Source organism: Gouania willdenowi, chromosome 5 (genome assembly GCF_900634775.1).
Source record: "Gouania willdenowi chromosome 5, fGouWil2.1, whole genome shotgun sequence".
Classification (NCBI taxonomy): Eukaryota; Metazoa; Chordata; class Actinopteri; order Blenniiformes; family Gobiesocidae; genus Gouania; species Gouania willdenowi.
This window is the reverse complement of record NC_041048.1, coordinates 18683139-18703619: the sequence shown is the minus strand read 5'-3', so window position 1 is coordinate 18703619 and position 20481 is coordinate 18683139. Positions and strand designations below refer to the sequence as shown.

The 20481-nt window shown below is 36.4% G+C and overlaps 1 protein-coding gene across 4 annotated transcripts in view; it reads right to left on the bottom strand.

Moving 5' to 3' along the window:
• celsr2 (cadherin, EGF LAG seven-pass G-type receptor 2) overlaps window positions 1-20481 on the bottom strand; it is a 90932-nt gene that overhangs the window by 23247 nt on the left and 47204 nt on the right. For all 4 annotated transcript variants that reach the window (XM_028446801.1, XM_028446802.1, XM_028446803.1 and 1 more), the window contains exons 3-5: window positions 15561-15783; window positions 5846-5961; window positions 5687-5775 (exon numbers count right to left, since the gene is read on the bottom strand). In XM_028446801.1, the coding sequence (XP_028302602.1) occupies window positions 5687-5775; window positions 5846-5961; window positions 15561-15783 (428 nt within the window). The remainder of the gene's footprint in view (window positions 1-5686; window positions 5776-5845; window positions 5962-15560; window positions 15784-20481) is intronic.

Genomic DNA, 20481 nt, shown 5'->3' with positions numbered 1-20481 from the left:
GCTCTTTTCCACGGTTTTGTCCCTCTGCTGTGAAAGCTCAGAAACAGGCAGCGCTCCAGCTTGGATGCTCCGTCACTGACCTTTGCTGTCATCAGTCACGCCTATTGACTCTCCAATAATGACTGTCTGTCAGGACGCCTTTCTGTCACAGCTGATTGGAATACACATATTTACTCTGTGCCACAATAAACAGCGCTCTCGCCTGCCGCTACAGGGGATCATGGGAATATGAGTTCCCTGTCACGGAGGCCAAAGCGAATTTGGGACGTGAGATTGACTAGAAAAACCATAGCAACATGAGGGGTTGGTCCTGAAGCGCAGCCTCTCTGTTCAAAGCCCGAGTCAATACGTCTCTCTGCCTTTCTTCACTCCTCTCCTGCGTGGACAGAAAAGCCGAGCAGAGCAACAGGGGCACCTTCCCCCCGGGCCGCATCATTCACTGCCCCTGGTCCCAAAGGAAGCACAGTGATTCACAAAGGCAGCGGTCATTGCCATTCTCCACAGTCCCCCACCATCCTGAAAGCCGCATTTCACTCTAAAATAACCCCCCCCCCCCAACCATGCCCCACCCCCTGTGGACAGGGACGGGTCAGAGTGAACCACCGTGGGATACCGAAGGAGGGACGAGCCAAGTTTCTACCTCAGCGACTCACAGGATGTGGAATATGAGTGACGGAGGAGGAATAGAGGATTAGTTCAGCTAACGCTGCAGGCCTGAACTCCAACACTAGCTGTCCTGAAAATATGCTGAATGTTGAATACGAGTGCATTTTCAGAATCAGAATCAATTTATTAATCCAGGGTGAAATTGCTTTTCTTACATCCACTTTATGAAAACTAAAATCACAAATAAAAGAATAAAACGTTTAACAAAGAAGAAAGAAAGAATAAACGTTAAATAAGTGTATAATTAAGTAAAAGGCTGTTAAAAATAAGGGTTAGATACACACACACATCACAGTAGTAAAAAATAAAGTAGGATAGATAATACTAACTTTCATCAAGCTTATACCACAAGATTGTTGCTACAATAAAGTAAAGATTTTATGCACTTTTCAAAATACAGAATTAGATGCATTGTTGGTAAATGGCAGTCAACAACATAACTTGTGTGCACAGCTCTGTCATAATGTGTGAACACAAGCTCTGTAAATGTCAAAGACGTCCTCTTAACAGTAAGGGCTGCGATTTCTGCAGTTTGCAGATCATTTTCCTTCCCCAACATGAGTCCTACCCACTGACACCCACTCTTGCCCTACTTGCATGAAGAGAGGTGAAGTAACTATTGTGTATTCAAATCAGACAAACCCAATGTACATGCACTGAATAAGAACACAGGAGCATTGCATTGTTTTTTCTGCACAGTGCAATGTAGGTTCAGTTATTAAAACAATATAGAAACAATCAGTCCTACAGAAAACTTTGTATTATCATCTCTACCTGATTATCCTGAACAGCTGATATTGGACACAAGGCAAGTAAAACCCATTGGACTCGTCTCAATGTCAGACCCTTCTGGGTAAACACTGCGAAAGTAATAGATGAAATCTTTGGCTATGTGATTCCCAATGTCTCCCAATCTATGTACCTTGGACTACTATCATACTCAGCTATACGATCTAAGCATTTGTACCTCTACAAAGTTATGTTGATGGACAGCAAGAAAACCATAACAAGAAACTGGCTGAAAAGTCTCACTTTAACTTTGTCACAATGGGAAGAAATCTATGCGATGGAAAAAAATCACTCACTACATAAGACTGAACTCTGCTAGTTTTGACCAGAAATGGAAGAAATGGACAATCTATAGGACCCAAGTGTGAATGCGAATCTTTGTAATAATAATACCCAGCTGTTTTGTTCTCTTTTGTTTGATGTTATTTGTAAATTGCATAAATAAAGAGTAAAACACAAAAACCATTGGATAGAACGCTAGTCTTATATCACTGAGAATGACAGAGAGAAGTTTACACTGAGAGGCAGCAATGGTCACCAGATTGTCTTCTAAACCTGCTCTGTTTATACTAAAGGCAGACTATAGTCATATGACATAAAAATACTGTGTAATAACAATGTAACACCCACAATCAAACATTAAGAACAAAGGTAAGTTCATCACAGAGGTCATGTGGCTTACTTCAACACTATGTAGCCTGAACCGGACTGATATATATATATATATATATATATACATATATTTTAACCACACTATTGTCATTTGATTGATTGTTTAGGATGTTGAGGTTTCAAAGTCGAATGAATAATCAATAATGTATCATAAAGTAGTATTAGCCAGTACACATATTATGTCTGGGCATTTGAATAACAAATCATAGTAATGGATCAACAGTTAATATATTAATAAATATTAGAAAGCGTTTAATGCATTCTCTAGATTATAAATGTTTGTCCAGCTTTCTGTGTATTTTCTGTCAAAATGTTTATATTTTTGAGGAATAAAATGTTCAGCGATAATTACATAAAATTACTTATTTCAAGCAAACCCTTTCTTTATCGCCACGTTACTAAAAACACACACAAACTAAATAAACAACACTGCTGCTCCCTCACAGCATTAGCATTTTTTGTGTTAACTGTAGTTATTAAAAACTGTTCTTAAATCTATTTGTCCCTAGAGTAAATTTATGTGGGTTGATAATCACTTTAAAGCAATAGAAACAAAGTAGCTGTAAAATGTCATGTAATTCAGACTGTGATGAATACAAACATAGTATGCTCCCTCAGCTAAAGGAAGGGGTGATAAATGGTACATTTATCATCAGTGCAGCATGCCAGATGTCATCTGCAGGTTCAAGCTGCCTTGCTAAAGAGCTCACTAAAATGAGGTATGAATCAATGACGTTGAAGATTTTCTGTGTGCAGGCAACAAGTGCAACCCCCCGTCCCATCCTGTTTGTGGGATAAAATCAGACACAGCCGTGTTAAAAATGTATTTGTGGTCGGGGTGTTGCCTAGCAACATCTTTAAAATGCAAAGTGACTTTCTGAATGGAGTAAAATGTGACATTCTGTGTGAGTGCTGGGTGGGAGAGCATTGAAGGCTCCATGCATTCCTGCATTGATTGAGTTCCTACAGAGAAAATGTCCCCATCAAACATTTTCAGTCCAATCAGAGAAGTTCAGCTTTGTTGCACTGCTCCTCCTCGTCCCCCCCCCTCCCCCCACCTCCACTGTCTGTGTCTCCATCAGTGTCTGGATGGCAGGTCGGCTCTCGTCCAGATCGTCAGCCTGTCATCAGAGACTCTTTAGTCCAACAGAGCAGCACTGGAGCTTTCAGTCTACGCTCCTGGTTACACCCACAACACTCAGCATTATGTGTGACTGCCCTGCAGCCCATGAACAACATGATCCTCTCACACTTTCATTCATTTTACTGTTCTCTGTAGCAAAAAACAATCAATGGACTAAAGCCTTGAATATACAATCATTATGTTATTGTTATCAATGATAGTCTTTACTGTAAATGGTACTTGATCATAACATAAATCATACTTTATATTAATTTTTCTCAAATGGGGGAATGCGATGGATACTTGAGAAAGAGAGAGTGGAAAATTAACAAATTAAAGCATAAAAAAATATGGGTTTTAAAATGTTTATTTTTTTAGTTAAAAACAATAATCATAACAATAATGATGGAAATTCTTTTGATTAAAACATGAACTGAAAATACAATGATCAGTCTTGGTCACACACCAGGTGGAAAAATTATTGGAAATGTTAAACACAGCAACAAATCTATTCAGGAGGCACTAAATATTGTTTTATTCCACTTATTTACATCATGAGATTCTTTAAAAGGTGTGTTATCACTTTTTTCATAGTATTCATAGTAAAATGTTATAGTTGGACAGAGAGGGTTCTTGGATTGGGAATAAGGGAAAGGGGGTACTTGAGACAGGATATTCTAGTGATTTCCAGGAGGAGAATTATGCTAGAGACTGCAGTTCCAAAACAATGACGTCTTACGGTTATAAAGCAGCAGTGCCTTCTTATGACAAATGTTACCTGACTAAACCTCCAGTATATTCAATTTTGTTTTTAATGGAACTTGCAATAAAAGTTGACTTACATGCACCATATAAGGTTGTTAACAGTGTTGTGATCACCTGACAGTATTAGTGCTTTGTTTCATTGTAAATTTTGCTAAAAACGAGAGGAAATATTTCACAGTGATCATAACTCTAGGATTCAACAGATTTATCATCATTCAGCTCAACACATAAAACCCATTAAGGTTTAAAAGTCAGTTTAAAGTAGAGCTGTATCCCATAATAATCTGAACCATTAACAAGCTGCTGCTCATACGACCGAATGCTTTATTATCTGTCGTGTTAACAGCTTTTCTCATATCTAACGTTTGGATGAACTACTGCCGGGTCCGCGGAATGTCTCCGCACCAAAAAGCACGTACCACGTTCCTGAGAATTCTGTCAAATGACTCGCTTCCAAAGAGTAAAAAATTGGCACATTCAGAGTAATGGACCCCAGTGTGTCAGTGACTCGGTACCACCAAATATGACAATATTTGACTCACAAATAAAGAAGAAAACAACTTTAATGAAAATTGCCAAAAAAGGGGGGCCCCTTATCAAATTGTGCGTGGCATGATCGTAAAATACGATGAATTACCTTTGAAACAATATCTCACATGACTATGTTCCTATAAATTTGAAAATTACCGGAAATGGGGGGCCCCATTTCAAAAAAAGGGCTACGAGCGTCCCATTATATTTATTCATAGCCCCTGGGCGCTAACATAATGGGCCGCATTTATATATTGGTATGTGCAAATGATTCGGTACCACCAACCGTCGTAATATTTGACTTGCAAATAAATGAGAAATCAACTTTAGTTTTTTTCTTTTGGGGCCCCAAATAGAAAATCGGGCTCCGAGCGTCTATGCGTACACATCCATAGATTATACCTACCATATTTCAGCTCAATCCGTTCACGAATAACAGAGGAGTAGCGATTACAACGAGTGTACAGAAGAAGAAGAAGAAGAAGAACAAGAACAAGAACAAGAAGAAGAAGAAGAAGAAGAAGAAGAAGAAGAAGAACAACAACAACAACAACAACAAAGTGAGTGGTGTTTTGAGTCCGGTAGCCCGGCCTAAAAATAGTGATTTATATCTTTATGATCCACATTTATTAATATTTATAGCAATAAATACATGTATAGTTATTTATGATTTATATCCTTATTATTGCTCAACAGAAAAAAATGGATGTAGTGGTTAAATATGGAAAAAGACCACCTAAATAATTTGACTTGACAGAGAACAGTTGTTATACTGGTTGGAAACAGACGTGCAGAGGTGGATCAAGGCACACGCAGGGAAAACATACCAACTCTGCCAATCCTCTTACAGTACTATGAACACTTGTTTACTCTGGGTGAACTGGAAAGAGCTTAAACATCATGCAAGACAAGCACCTGATGTGTTTTATAGGCTCGGCTTCAAGCGTTTAGACTATCAATTCAGTAAGGACGACAGGACAGTCTCAATAATGACTTTATATTTCATTCAATTATGGGGTAGGCTACATCTGTAGCCACAGCAGCACTAGGGCAGCCTGATTAGCATCGGCAGGCTAAAACATCCTGGCCAAGCACAATATTTGCACAACAACAGAAAGCCTTAAAGTGTGTCTGGCTCACCTTGTTGTTGTAGTGAACCTCCACCTCATGCCACTGCCCATCGCTGACCCCTCCCTGGATGTATGGGGACACTGTGGTCTTAGTCTCACCTGGTGAAGAGAACCATCAAGATGAGATGATACTGAAAGGTAAAATCATGACAGGGAAGCTGTTTCCAACCTGCTGAGAAGGTGAGCTGTATCTGCTCATTAATGATTTCCATGGCGAGGAAGTCGTGCTTCTCATTGAAGCGTCCGTTGTACAGAAGCAGCCCGTTTGGCTCTTTGGTGGCAAACCTAAACACAGACATTTCACTGTTAATTGTGCTTTTATTCAATAAAAAATATAAATTAACGTGTCATGTCCACTTTTTTATATTGATGTGGTTTTTAGTTATCGTCATCTTTGCATGTTTTTTTGCTGTCCCCTTTTTGCTTATTGGGAAGTTTTGGTATGTATGGTTTAAAAGCTCATTTCCATCTGTAGTCCTTGGGGGAGGGGTCAAGATGCAACATGTAGAGTGCTAGTTATGTACATGCTACTAGTTGTGTTTGTATATGTCTTGTTGATTTGCTCAGAGAAGTTTTTATTTAACTGTGGTGCAATTGTAAAATGTGTCCATTGACCCTTTTTTAAATCAACACTAAACTAAATGACTGTGTACCTTATGTCTTAGTGTGTGAGTGTTAAATCTTAAAAAGATTGGTATCATAATTTTATTTGACTTACAGTTAATAATATACAGCAGCAATTGATTTGGTGTAAATCTCAGTGTTTATAAGCTGCACATTTCTGTTCTTCATCGTATGCCTTAGTTTTCATCAACCTATCAGTTTGATATCAATTAAATCCAATGTTTATTAGGATGGAATGAATTGATACCATCTTTTCTTTTCTACTACCATCTGAATTAAAGATAGTTTAATCACATGTTTCCTGATAGAATGATGTCTGAGATGAAAACTAAATTTAGAGTTACGACATCTCTTAATTGCAATGTTTTAAAGAACAATACAACTTCAGATCTGATATTAACTCAATCACATCAGGTCATATCAAGTGTTATTAACAGTAGATATGTGAGGTTTTGTTCAAATAACAATGAACAAAATCTTAGTGATACTATTGTGTATTGTTTCCTAAATTCAACATGTGACCCTGTCATTAAAGTAGAGCTGGGCATATATATATATATATATATATATATATATATATATATATATATATATATATATGAATAACATTTAAAAAATTAAAAATGTTAAAAAATATGTTTTTATTTTTTTCCCACCACAGTTTTATCTGACTTTTTTGCGTTCCGTCCTTGTGGGTTACCGTAGCGCAATGTGAGCCAACCCCCTCTTTGTTTACATGTGTTTACCCTTTGAGTAGGCTACATGTGTGCATGTTTACACTATGCTGAGATGCTAAAGGAATACTTTATTATTTTTTAATTGTTTTATTTATTTATTTATTCAGTTTATTTCCGACATGGTTGCATTCACAGTTTTCTTTTTTTTTTTTTTTTTGTACATGCCGAAAAAGGAGCCGAGAGAAGCAGGTTATATGTAATTGTAATTGTAATGTTATATGTTAGAAAATATGCAGTTATCTGATTTCTTAATCAGAAAATTGAAGCTACTGTGATGCATGATGTGATACATGATGTCTGCAGTCATTTTTAAGTGCATTGAAAAAAATAGAATAATTGAATCGAAACTCGAATTTTTCTTTTAATAAATCAGAGATTTTTTTTTTTTTTGGTTTTTAGGCAAAATCGCTCAGCCCTACTTTAAAGTAATGTTTAGTAGGAATCAAGAAAGGGATTTTGAACCTAATATTTTGGAAAAGTATATAAAAAAGAATGGTGGCGATGCTGTAAAAAAGAGAAAGAAAAATCACAGCACAACCTTGAACAACCCCAGTTTTTAACATAAGAACACTAAACAGGAGAACTACTAATGGCTCCATTAAAAAGCCATGCTGGCAGCCATGTCTGAAGTCAGAGGTAAAAGACAACAGGAGAGAGAAAAGAAGGAGGACATTGAGTTTGACCTATTTAGAAATACTCACACAGACTCTTCACTATAACCCTACATTCATCACACACCACGGAAGACACTGAGGCGAGGGCAGCGTTAGAAATCTGACCAAGATGAGCTCGTTCTCTCCACACACACACACACACACACACTTGGTGCTACAAATAGATGCAGATAAATGTGGAAGTGTAACAGCGAGTGGGGACGATAATGACAGCTTCAGAATATATTTCCTCATGGTAAAGAGCACCAACAGCTGCCAGTGCTGTAATTACAGCCTCAGTGTCACATTACTGCAGGTATATTGATGGCGTAGCCTGTGTGAAGGGCCATTGTGTTGGATCATGCTGTCAACATAACACACATTTCATAGGAAATGAATAAATCAAGTCCAAATCCAGGAGACGAGCATTAATGGGGCTTTAATCAAAGACTAATAATCTGTAGTCGTAGAACTGCAAAGCTGTGATAATGAATAATCCTACAATGTAGAAATAGGTCAATGGGATGGTTTAAAGTGTGTTATTGTAGTGCTATACACATTTATTCATCATTCAGCCCACAGGGGACCCAACCGTGACTTTCAGAGCCCATCTGCCAGCCGAGACCCACATGTGACTGAACGACATCTTTCGCTGTTTAAACAAGCAGCTGAAAAAAAATACTTTTATTACACAAAAAAATCGAAATCTGAATCACACTGAAAGGCAATGAAAGGTTGTTTTTTGTACATAAATAAAAGAAGAAAAAAAACTGAAAGACGTTAATCAGCATTAGAATATCTTATATGCAAGTGTTTTGTTTTGTTTTACACATTAGCTTTAGACTATTTAAATGAACACAAAATAAAAAAGTAGAAAATAGTAATTATTGGAAAATGTAACTGATTTTAGTATAAACTTTATTCATATTGTATTTTTTACAGAATATCCTGCTGTGAACCAGCCTATTCATTTTTTTCCACTATAATAAATGTTTTTTTGTTTTTTTTAATTTATTTTTTGTCTGTCACTTTTAATTTCTTTGAGATACTGCATTCATTCATGATGAAATCTTAACCTTTTTAATTGTTAGGGTGGGATCAAGTTAAAGCTTTTCTAAAAAAAAACAAACAAAAAAAAAAAACAGTCAAATATTGTTGGGATACAGTTTTTTGGACAAATAGTAATCTTGTTTTTCAAACTCTGAACATATCAGATTTAATAATCTACTGATAGGTTAAACTTATCAATATCAATTATAACAGACATGGAACTGATTTATTAGGTTTAGCTTATCAATAACATTTTTTGCTGAGTAATAAAAAGTTTTAATTCGTTGGCGTTATCTATTAAAATGATTTATTTTAACATATAAAGACTTAAAGGGATACTTCGGTGTTTTTTTTTTGTTTTTTTTTTTACAAATGTTCTAATTGTTTTTGTCAAGATCTGTGCTGAAAAAAAAAGCAAATACCAAATAACAAACACAAAAAAAAAAAATACATTCAATATGTGCAGGAAGAGGCATAAAACCCACAAGGGCTTATTTGAAAGCATCCACCTAATAAATAAACACATATGACCCTTATGTATTATGTAAATTCAAGAAAAAGAATTTTGAATGGGACGCGCAAACAAATTGGGCCAAACTTGTAAAAACAGTTAATTTTGTACAGCGTTGAAGTGTTGCTATTATTAACCAATAAAAGTCCTCATAAATATATAAATATATATATATATATATATATATAAGAATATATAACATTTTGAACTGTAAGTAGGGCTTGGCGATTTGCCTAAAAAAAAAACTTCAATTCGATTCGAAAATTTGAGTTTCGATTCAATTTTTTTTTTCAATGCACTTAAAAATGACTGCAGACATCAGATATATTGTCATGAGTGCAACTTCACTGCTGTGATTGTCCTCAAGAGTTAAAATGCATAGAACAATTCCAAAATAAACAGTAAATGAGGCTCTGTCATTCAACTACTTCAAGCTTTAACCCAGGTTTAAGAAAAAGTGCAACAGCAACTTCACAGTAGCTTAAATTTTCTGGTTGAGAAATCAGATAACTACATATTCTATAACATATAACATTACAATTAAAATAATAATAATAAACTCTTCCCTTAGCATCTCAGCATAGTGCGAATAAAACAATAAACAGGTCTGTGGCTCACATATAGCCTATAGTGCTACGGTAACCCACAAGGACGGAATGTGAAAAAGTCCGAAAAAACTGTGATGGGAAATTTTTTTTTTTAAATGTTAAAAAAAAAAATTTTAAAAAATGTTTAGAAAAAAAACTCGAATTTGCAAATCAAAAATCGTTTTTATTTACAAATTCGATAAATCGATTAAATCAATTTTTTTGCCCAGCCCTAACTGTAAGTAGATGTTTAAGCTTTAAGCAGTCAGGAAATTAAAAAAAGTAAAATTAGGATGTATAGTAGGATGTATAGAATGTATGACATGAGTACAAAGGTGACAGTCGAGTGGAATCATGTTGATCATTTTATTCCCTCTAGGTTAGGCTCTGCCTAGGAATAAAATGAGAAATGAGATTTTTTTTTCTTTTCTCTCATTTAAAGGAGCAGAATTAGAGCATTTCCTGTCCTTATTCCAGATAGAGTCACATACTGTGAGACAACATGAGCAGCTGCATGCCCCCCCCCCCCCCCACTCACTCCTATCCTCCTGTGGTGCTCAGGGTTTCAGGGCAAAATATATGTGATGCTGTTATTCTTAAGTTAAAGCGCAGCCATAGGGCATGGCACCACTGACCTGCTCACTGAGAGGAACGATAATCACGACCTCAGTGAAAGGCCGATGCTCCAGCAGACAATAATTGAGAGCCAGGGTACAGACGGCGTGCACGGACTGCTTCTACACATGCCATAAAAACCACAGCACGCCAAGGAGCATCATCATTATCTCCAGTGCTCCTCTGCAGCCTTTCAGTCCTTGACGTATCGATTTAAGAGGCTGCTTTGCATTGCCCCCCTGAGCCCTCTAAACTATGAGGGTAATCAGTCAGAACTAAACACTGACTTAACTGGCATCACTGCATGTTACATTAGGCAGCCATCAGTAAAAATAACAACCAGTCTGCCCCTTATGTAGGGAACCATGTCACGCAAAGCTCGCACGCTGTACTGAGCAAGATGTGAGCATTAAGGGGAGAAAGTGATCCAGTCATGGATTTCACAGAGTGAGAAAGACACACAATCATTCCAGTTCCATTATAGAACTAGTTTTAATAAGATTTTAAAAAAAAAAAGAAGAAGAGATCTATAAAAGGCATTTCACCTCCCATACACAAGGCTCAATTTTCTAGTTTAATTAAGTACAGTAATAAAATTGTTGCCAAAGATTTCAGTTAACCTTTAGTCATTTGTATAGCATGTATTATTTTTATTTTTAAAAGGAGAAAATCAACAAGTTAATTAATTTTCTTGAACGTACAAATTTTGGTGAAACTAAAAAAAAAAAAAAAACATTAACATTAATGTTAATTTTAAAAGGACTTAATTTGCCAAATGTTTGTCATTCTCAAACATGATCGAAGCTCAGGTCACATATTTGTTTACATCAGAGATGTAAAAACGTTGAAATGATCGAGCCCAATGAGAACACTGGGGCCTGACAAAAGGGAAAAAATGAAGTCAGAGAAGCTCAAACTCTAAAAACTTTGTTACACTACCAAGTTTCTGCTTAATGGAAATGTCATCTCATTTCTAAATTCTTATCATGGTCTACTGTATGTCATTTTTCTGCAGCTATTTTAATAAATAATACGTTGTTCGTCACACTGATGTACAGAGAGGTTTTTTTTGTTATTTTATACATAAACTACATATATGGTGTGACTATACGTTATATATTTATTTATATATATATATATATATATATATATATATATATATATATATAGGCCGCTGTTGAAAAAATTTACTATTTTCTTGGAAACACTGAGGGGGGGATTCACTAAGATCTAAAATAAAAGGTGGTAAACCAGTTGCGGCCCTAAATCCTTTGGTCAAGTAGTTTCCTCACCTGCTGGGAGGAATTCACTAAGATTGCAGCAATGATTAGCGCACGTGCAGAAGTGGTGGAGACCGTCCTATTTAAATGAGCATTTTGCAGGAAACACACTAAATGGATTGAGGGCACATAGTGACGCGCAGAAGATGAGCCATCCTGATTCCCTGGGGTTTGTACCCCTTATTAGTAGTGTGTGGAGTGACGTTTGCACATGTTTTAATACCCCTAAACCTTTAGTGAATCCGCCCCTGAATGTGCTGGAGTAGATACTTTTTGCGAGTTTCTGTATTATTTTTAAATCCAATGTAACCAGACTTTTACCGGGTTCCCAGCTCAGTGAAACATTTATAGGTTTTCATTTACACACAAAGCCATTTCCATATTTCTTGATAGATTGTGCTGCCGACAGGCTAAAATAATATATTGAGAGGTCGCTCGACTGTATAAGTCGTTTCCTCAATTTAAAATAAGACAAAAATAGTGACCAACATATACCCCAGACAATACAATAGAAAGATGTGCACATCAAAAAACAATTCCCCAATAATAAGGGAACTACGTCTTTGAATTGCTGTTTGTTGATTTGCTGACAAAGCAATGTGGATACAAACAAAAAAGCTACTATATATGTAAGCTAAACCACCACATGCTCAAATATCTAAATCAAAAACATAAAAACATCCTAAAAAGAAAGTAAACACTGTAATTAACCAGATGCTGTCACAGCATTTTGTAAAGCACTTTAGATGTAAAACACATCTTGGCTCTGGGTGAATGAGATCCACATCCTGAGCCGTTTATCACAGCACAGTTTGGAGCTCAGGTAACACAGTTACTAGCTGACCTCACCTGCCTCGAGCGCTCTGCATCTTTCACACCACAGCTACTTTACAGCTTGTCCGACCTGCCACTGAAACTTACACCAGCTTCAAAACGGGTCTGAGCGGTTCTCCATCAAAAAGACTGTCATCTGAACCCTGCTTTAAGAAGGGCCAGGTCCATAAAGCTCACAGGGAATATTATTTCCACTGGCAGACTTTAAAGAACATTGACCTCTGCCAAGTACAGCACATGGTGACAGGAATCACCATAAGTTAAGGTAAGATTTCAGGAGATATTTAATGGAATATCATCCAAGATGTCAAACCAAATGTTATGACAGGAATGTAATGAGACTCACAGCTTTTATCTTTGCTTTCTTCATACTAAGGAATAATCTAACAGCTCCGGCTTTTTCTCACAGCTCATCTGCTCTCCTCTTAAGCCCCTCCCCCTTGAAATCCATCAACCACAACACATATTAAATGCTTTCATAACACCCCCGACACTTGCTGGTTAATAATTGTTAGAAAAACTCATTTCTTTTCATTTGTCTGATGTGACTTTGATTAACGACTACATGTTGTCTCCTGAGAATCGTTTAATTTTAGTTCAGTTGAACGCGGTCATTTTACATTATATTTCAATTATCATATCTTTATCATTTTTTAAAAATCATTATATTATTTTATTTTATTTTTTCTGCGAATATAGTTTTAGAAAACAACTGACTATCAGCTGCCAATGTCAGCGTCTTCATTATGTCTTAGCTTCCTGTTCAGAGTAGAAGTTTTCATGCAGCCATACAAGAACTACCAGATGACATGTTTGTGGACTGAGGAAAATCCATGCACACTGAGAGAGAAACTCCACCAGGAGATCGTGGATGAAAAATATATATATATGATTATGTAAATTGACGATTACAAAGAGCACTTTTTACATATTTCTTGTTCTGTTTAGAAGTAAAGGTCTGGGACACACTGGACAAGTGGACTATCTACCACAGCTCAAACTAATAATTAGGTAATATGACTGTAATGCACACATAAAAGAATCAACTGACTTACAATTTTTTTGTTCAGCTAGTGTCTATTTTATCTAGTGACTGAAATAAAAACAAATCCTGTGTTTGCAGGAACAGCTTAGCAATATTTTCCATAAACCTGCTGGAAGTTAATCAGTTCATCGGTTGGTCTGATCACCATTAGAACCAAAGCATTGCCTGCTGATATTTTGATCATATACATACCCTTTACAAAAATTTTAATAGCATGGAAAAGTTGTTTAATTTCCATAATTCCATTCAAAAAGTTAAACTTTCTTAGATTATAGATTCAGGGCCCACAATTTAAATGATTTCAAGTGTTTATTTTTACATAATTTGGGCTTCCAGCTCATAAAACCCACAAAAACAGGATTTCAAAAAATTAGAATACTGTGATGAAATCACCGTTTACTTCTCAGTTTTTGCACGAAAGAAATCCTGTTTTTGTGGGTTTTATGAGCTGAAAGCGCAAATTACATAAAAAATAAACAAATAAATACTTGAAATCGTTTAAATAGTGGACCCTGAATCTATAATCTATGAAAGTTTAACTTTTTAAATGGAATTATGGAAATTAAACAACTTTTCAATGATATTTTTTAGCACATTCGATTACAATCAAAAAAAAAAAACACATTTTTAGAAATCCAGCTTAAAAACACTAATTTTAGACTGTGAACAGCTTCTTAATTATTCACTTAATAATAAAAATCCCACAACACATTTTATTTGGAATCTTTTTTGCTATTTACCGTATTTTTTGGACTATAAGGCGCACTTAAAATCCTTTAATTTTCTCAAAAATCAACAGTGCGCCTTATAATCAGGTGCGCCTTATGTATGAAATTAACTACTGTGCTTCAACATACTGAACTGAAAAAGTGAGTGTATTGTTCCGTATTGTGTGTTAAACCTGAACAATGTTGAGAGTTATTGCTAATGAGTTGAATAAAGTTTGACTCATCTGACTATTTTATTTTGCTTAATGCGTCTTAATAATAATAATAATAATAACAAACCGGTGCGCCTTATAGTCCGGTACGCCTTAAGTATGAAAATAGACCCAGTCATTGATATTGCGCCTTATGGTAAATGGACTTGATTTTATATAGCGCTTTATCACCACACTGAAGCAGTCTCAAAGCGCTTTACACATCAGCTCATTCACCCATTCACTCTCACATTCACACACCAGTGGGACAGGACTGCCATGCAAGGCGCTAGTCGACCACTGGGAGCAACTTAGGGTTCAGTGTCTTGCCCAAGGACACTTCGACACATAGTCAGGTACTGGGATCGAACCCCCAACCTCTCGATCAGAAGACGACCCACTACCACCTGAGCCACGGTCGCCCCTTATAATCCGGTGCGCCTTATAGTCCGAAAAATACGGTACGTACGTATCAGAAATGGGCTCTCTTTTTGTGTTGTAGTGTTACTTTTTTACAACATTATGCATGTTTTTTCTTAGGTTAGGAAGGACAAAACAAGAAGGGGAGAGAGGGGTCGTTTTTGTCCATAACAGGTGTTGCTAATCGGGTGCATTTGTGTACACAGTAACCAGATGCTGTATTTTTTTAGACAGTTTTGTTGGACTAAATTTCACAAAGGGAGGCTTGAAATAAATGTCCACAGATTAATGGAGTAAAGTGATCAGTGTTTGTGATGATATCATTCTCACTGGAGTGTTACACTCTAAAACAACTACACTACACACCTCCATCATACTGCACACTTCAGTTGCGGGTCAGTTTTATTTAAAGCACAGGTGATATACTGTGAAGCTGGAGTGTCTCTTAGAAAGATAGATGCTAATGCTACTGTTCCCATTAAACACCATTATGCTTCCATAAACCAGAGCTCACGTTAGTAACAGTAGGTGTAGATGGGAGCTGTGGGGGTGGATGTAAATGACACACAGGTGAGCTGCAGCTTGTGACAGGAAGGTGAAGATGCTTACGTGAGCGAGAGGGTGAAGTGGAAGCGCTGGCGAAGGCCCTTAAAGGTCAGGAAGGAGTGCGGGGGGAAGTTGCGTGTGGTCATCTCACAGTAAGGCTTCTCGTAGACGCCAGGAGGACAATCACACTTAAACCCACCGACCAGCAGGTTCACACACGAGCCTCCATTCCTGCAGACTCCAGGAGCACAGCGGCCCGAGCGGGACGAGAGCTCACAGCGCTCTCCTGGGGATGCATGAAGAAAACATGAGGAGGGATGAAGATTAATATTGTGTGTGACAAGCTGCTTCACAGCTGAAAGGTGCAGCTGTCATTAATGTGACAATATCGAGGTGTAACCTACACTGTGCATGTGCCTGCTTTGCCCTTCCAGGTACAGAGCTAGGGCCCTTTTTTGTTTTTGTTTTAAGAGTGTCTATAGATATGTTAAACGTAGCCGGACCTTTTCTACATAAGCGTAATGTGCCTGTTTTTCACTGTGTTAGGATAGCCAAGTGGCCTAAAGCGCCTGACTCAAGGATTCTTCCTTCCGCTGCCGAGGGTTTGAATCCCACTGTTGACATATATATTTTTTCATTTTAACATATTTAACACGGCAAATTCCACCTTTAAAAATACACTTTTTAGGGTATTTCCTGGATTAGGGTTGGGGATAGGGTTAGGGCTAAAATAAAAGGGTTAGCGGAGTAGCTAAAAATAAATATGAGCTAAAATAAAACTGACGGAGCTTTAAGTCATGGAGTACACCTATCACGTGACCTAAACTGTCCAATGAGGGGCGCTCTGTATGAATCGACTGGCAGTCTATGGATACGTTTATCGTAGCCACGACCTTGTTTTAAAGTGTGATAGTGAAGGTCTGTCTGTGAGGCTCAAAATAAGATTAAAACAAACACAATAATAGTGCAGATCTACCCTCGTTCGGTCACATGATCCACGTAGCCTTCACTGTTAGACTAGAAACCAGAAACCTGAGTGAGTCCTTAGACAACTGATGGTCCAGTGTGTGCGTTTAGCAGCGGTATGTATTCCTGCATTAAGATGATTGATGAAGAATGCGTGTTCACATTCTACTGCAGTATAAATACAACACTAATAATCATAAGAATTTGAAATGGGATTTTTCTCAACCTCAGTACCTTTATATAACATTTGTAAACAGACACACAAATAGAAAGTAATAGGCATAAATAAATAGGTACATGGTTTCTATATCATTTAATAATTGCTTTTACTTAATGATTAGCACTATGAATAAAAAAGGGAATTCGTGGCTATAGAGTAGGGATGTGAATCTTTGGGCGTCTCACGATTCAATTCGATTCCGATTTTTAGGGTCACGATTCAACCGATTCTCGATTCAAACAACTGATACAATGCATAGTGTTTTAAGGCAAATTATGGCATCAAAACAATACAGTTTGTATGAGATAATTAATAAAAACAATGATTACAGTGATGTAATCACACAAAGGCAAACTTAAGACAAAAGGTAACATTTATTCATGCTAAACAAATAAAAACACTCCTTGTGCTGTCTATGTAATACATTGTAAGTTGGGGTCGATGTTTTCTGTTGACATCGTGTCATAGACTGTAAAGTTTGTGTGTTTAGACCTAACACTGATGCCGTAGTAGTCGGAGTCACCATCTTGAAGTTGTCTCTACTAAGTTCTTGCATTTTTGGCTTGAAAAAACATGTGCTTGTGAGTATGTTTAAGTGTACTGTGTGAAAACACTCCTAAGACTGTGTTTGTGAAAGTCAAGCATGTGTTATATAAATCACCACTGATCGCGGTAAATGTTAGCATGAGCATATACATGGGTTTTCCCATAGACGTTAGCATAAAGCTAGCAGACTTTTTGCATAGTGGTATTTCACCAAGACAAATTCCTCGTGTGTATTCATACACTCTTGGTCAATAAAGTTGATTCTGATTTTCTGTTTATGAGAACACTAATATTGATTTGTATGTTCAGTTTACAGTGTTTCCTCTTTTTTTTTAAGTTTATGAATTGATTCAGAATTGTGAATGAGCAGAATCGCAATTCTTATGTGAATCAATTATTTCCCCCACCCCTACTATAGAGTATATGAATTTAAAAAGTACAAGATGTCACTGTGTGTTTTATGTGCATCAGACTGGAGTTTATCAAAATTCCTTCTTCAGAAAAGAAGAGTAAGGAGAAGAACTTTGAACCCCTGCCCCTTCAAAGGTCTCTGCACGGCCCTGCAAAAGTTACAGTTCTAAAGTTTTAAAGTTTCACAGTTAAAATTCAGAGATTCTAAAGATACAGTTTAAATTCTTAAGTTCTAAAGTTAAAGTTTAAATTCTTAAGTTCTAAAGTTTTGAAGTTCTAAAGTTTTGAAGTTCTAAAGTTTTGAAGTTCTAAAGTTTTGAAGTTCTAAAGTTTTGAAGTTCTAAAGTTTTGAAGTTCTAAAGTTTTGAAGTTCTAAAGTTTTAAAGTTTCACAGTTAAAATTCAGAGATTCTAAAGTTACAGTTTAAATTCTTAAGTTCTAAAGTTAAAGTTTAAATTCTTAAGTTCTAAAGTTTTGAAGTTCTAAAGTTTTGAAGTTCTAAAGTTTTGAAGTTCTAAAGTTTTGAAGTTCTAAAGTTTTGAAGTTCTAAAGTTTTGAAGTTCTAAAGTTTTGAAGTTCTAAAGTTTTGAAGTTCTAAAGTTTTAAAGTTTCACAGTTAAAATTCAGAGATTCTAAAGTTACAGTTTAAATTCTTAAGTTCTAAAGTTAAAGTTTAAATTCTTAAGTTCTAAAGTTTTGAAGTTCTAAAGTTTTGAAGTTCTAAAGTTTTGAAGTTCTAAAGTTTTGAAGTTCTAAAGTTTTGAAGTTCTAAAGTTTTGAAGTTCTAAAGTTCTGAAGTTCTAAAAAGTTCTGCATAAAAAATACATGGACACTGTTGAGGAAGTCTGTCTACACATTAGAGTCTAAGGTTACCCTGCGACAGCAAGTGTTTTTTTGAATCATCTTTTTTTTTTTCCATTTCACAGCCAGCATGACTCCATCTCCTCTGTGTGTGAATGAGGCTACAGCTCATTCATATTAAAGAAAAACCACATGATTGCTCAGAGGCATTGAGCTGCAGTGTTCAGTCTGTGACACCACCGAGCAAAAATGATTGCTTCCTCTGCTGACGGCGGTTGCTCGAGATGATTGCTTTCTGATATTTCCCACACCTTACAGTGCCGTCAGGAGTTCATTTTTACATCATCTGGAATAATAAAAATAGTAGAACCCAACACAACCATCCCATACTGTCGGTCCTGAAAACTGACCAAAAACCTTTAGAAAATACACTCAAGATGGGTTTCTGTCACAAAGTCATTAAAAAGGTTCTATAATCTATCGCAAAATGTAGAAAAACAATAAAAATGCAGAACATCAGCAAAAAAATCTTACAACTATAGAGATTATTACTAAAGAGAAAATTTTCGAGACATATTTTTATTACTGAAGCATCTTATATGCTATTATAGATATCGTTATGGATACGATTCAACAGCCTCAGAGTCACAGCAGCTTTATATTTGATCTCATCACTACACGTGTCTGACAACACTGTTGATTAGAAAACCTCTCTGTCCAAATATAGAGTTTTGCACATTTTTATTGTCAACTTTATGTGACTTTAGACACAGAGACGTGAATGGTGACACGGCAAAGACACAATGAGACAGTGATGAGTGTGAGGAGATGAAGGAGCACCGACACAAACCTCCTCTCTCACTCTTATAGACGTGACACTATTTTCTCACGTCTTTATCTGCCACCATAGACTCACTCAATCGCAGTGAGAGGAAAAAAACTGAGCATTCATCAAGATCCTGTGGGATCATCATGGTCAAATCAAGGTCAATAATCAGGAAATAAACAACAAAGATGCAGAAGTTAATGTATTTTTAAAATGCTGCTTCTTTATCTGAATTGAAACAACTACATTTCCTCTTTAATGATGCTGGAGTTTCGTTTTAATGTCCTGCTGTGTGCAAACATGATATCAGTGTAGGTCTGGGCAAAAAAATCGATTTATCAAATTTGTAGATAAAAACGATTTTTAATTTGCAAATTCAAGTTTAAAAAAAAAAAAAAAAAAATTATTATTATCTTCTTTTTTCCCCACCACAGTTTTTTCTGACTTTTTTGCGTTTCCGTCCTTGTGACTTACCGTAGCGCGATGTGAGCCAGCCCCCTCTTTGTTTACATTTGTTTACCCTTTGAGTAGGCTATATGTGTGCCACAGGCATGTTTAATGTTTTATTCGCACTATGCTGAGATGCTAAGGGTAGAGTTTATTATTATTATTATTATTTTAATTGTAAAGTTATCTGATTTTTAATCAGAACATTTAAGCTACTGTGAAGTTGCTGTTGCCCTTTTGCTTAAACCTGGGTTAAAGCTTGAAATTGTTGAATGACAGAGCCTCATTTACTTTTTATTATGGGATTGTTCTGTGTATTTTTAACTCTTGGGGACAATCACAGCAATAAAGTTGCACTTTTGACAATATATCTGATGTCTGCAGTCACGTTTAAGTGCATTAAAAAAAAAAAAAAATCAAATCAAACTGAGATTTTTTTCTAGGCAAAATCGGCCAGCCCTACCTCAGTGTTTCTGTATACAACAAAGGACACACACAGCGAGAAGGAGTCACAAAGTGAGTGCACACGCTCAGCCATAGATAGACAGGTATACACAAACACAATCTGTATGTACACACACAACTTGATTAACCCTCTGATTTAGGCAGAATCAGCTCTTTATAGAAACACACAGAGGGAGCAGGCAGTAGAAGTTCGTGATGCAAGAAACCACCAAAACATCACAACCACGTTCTTAGCCAATGGCAAAATGTAATTGTTTCAACCTATAGAGGGCAGTCACTCTTATACTTTGACTAAAATATCA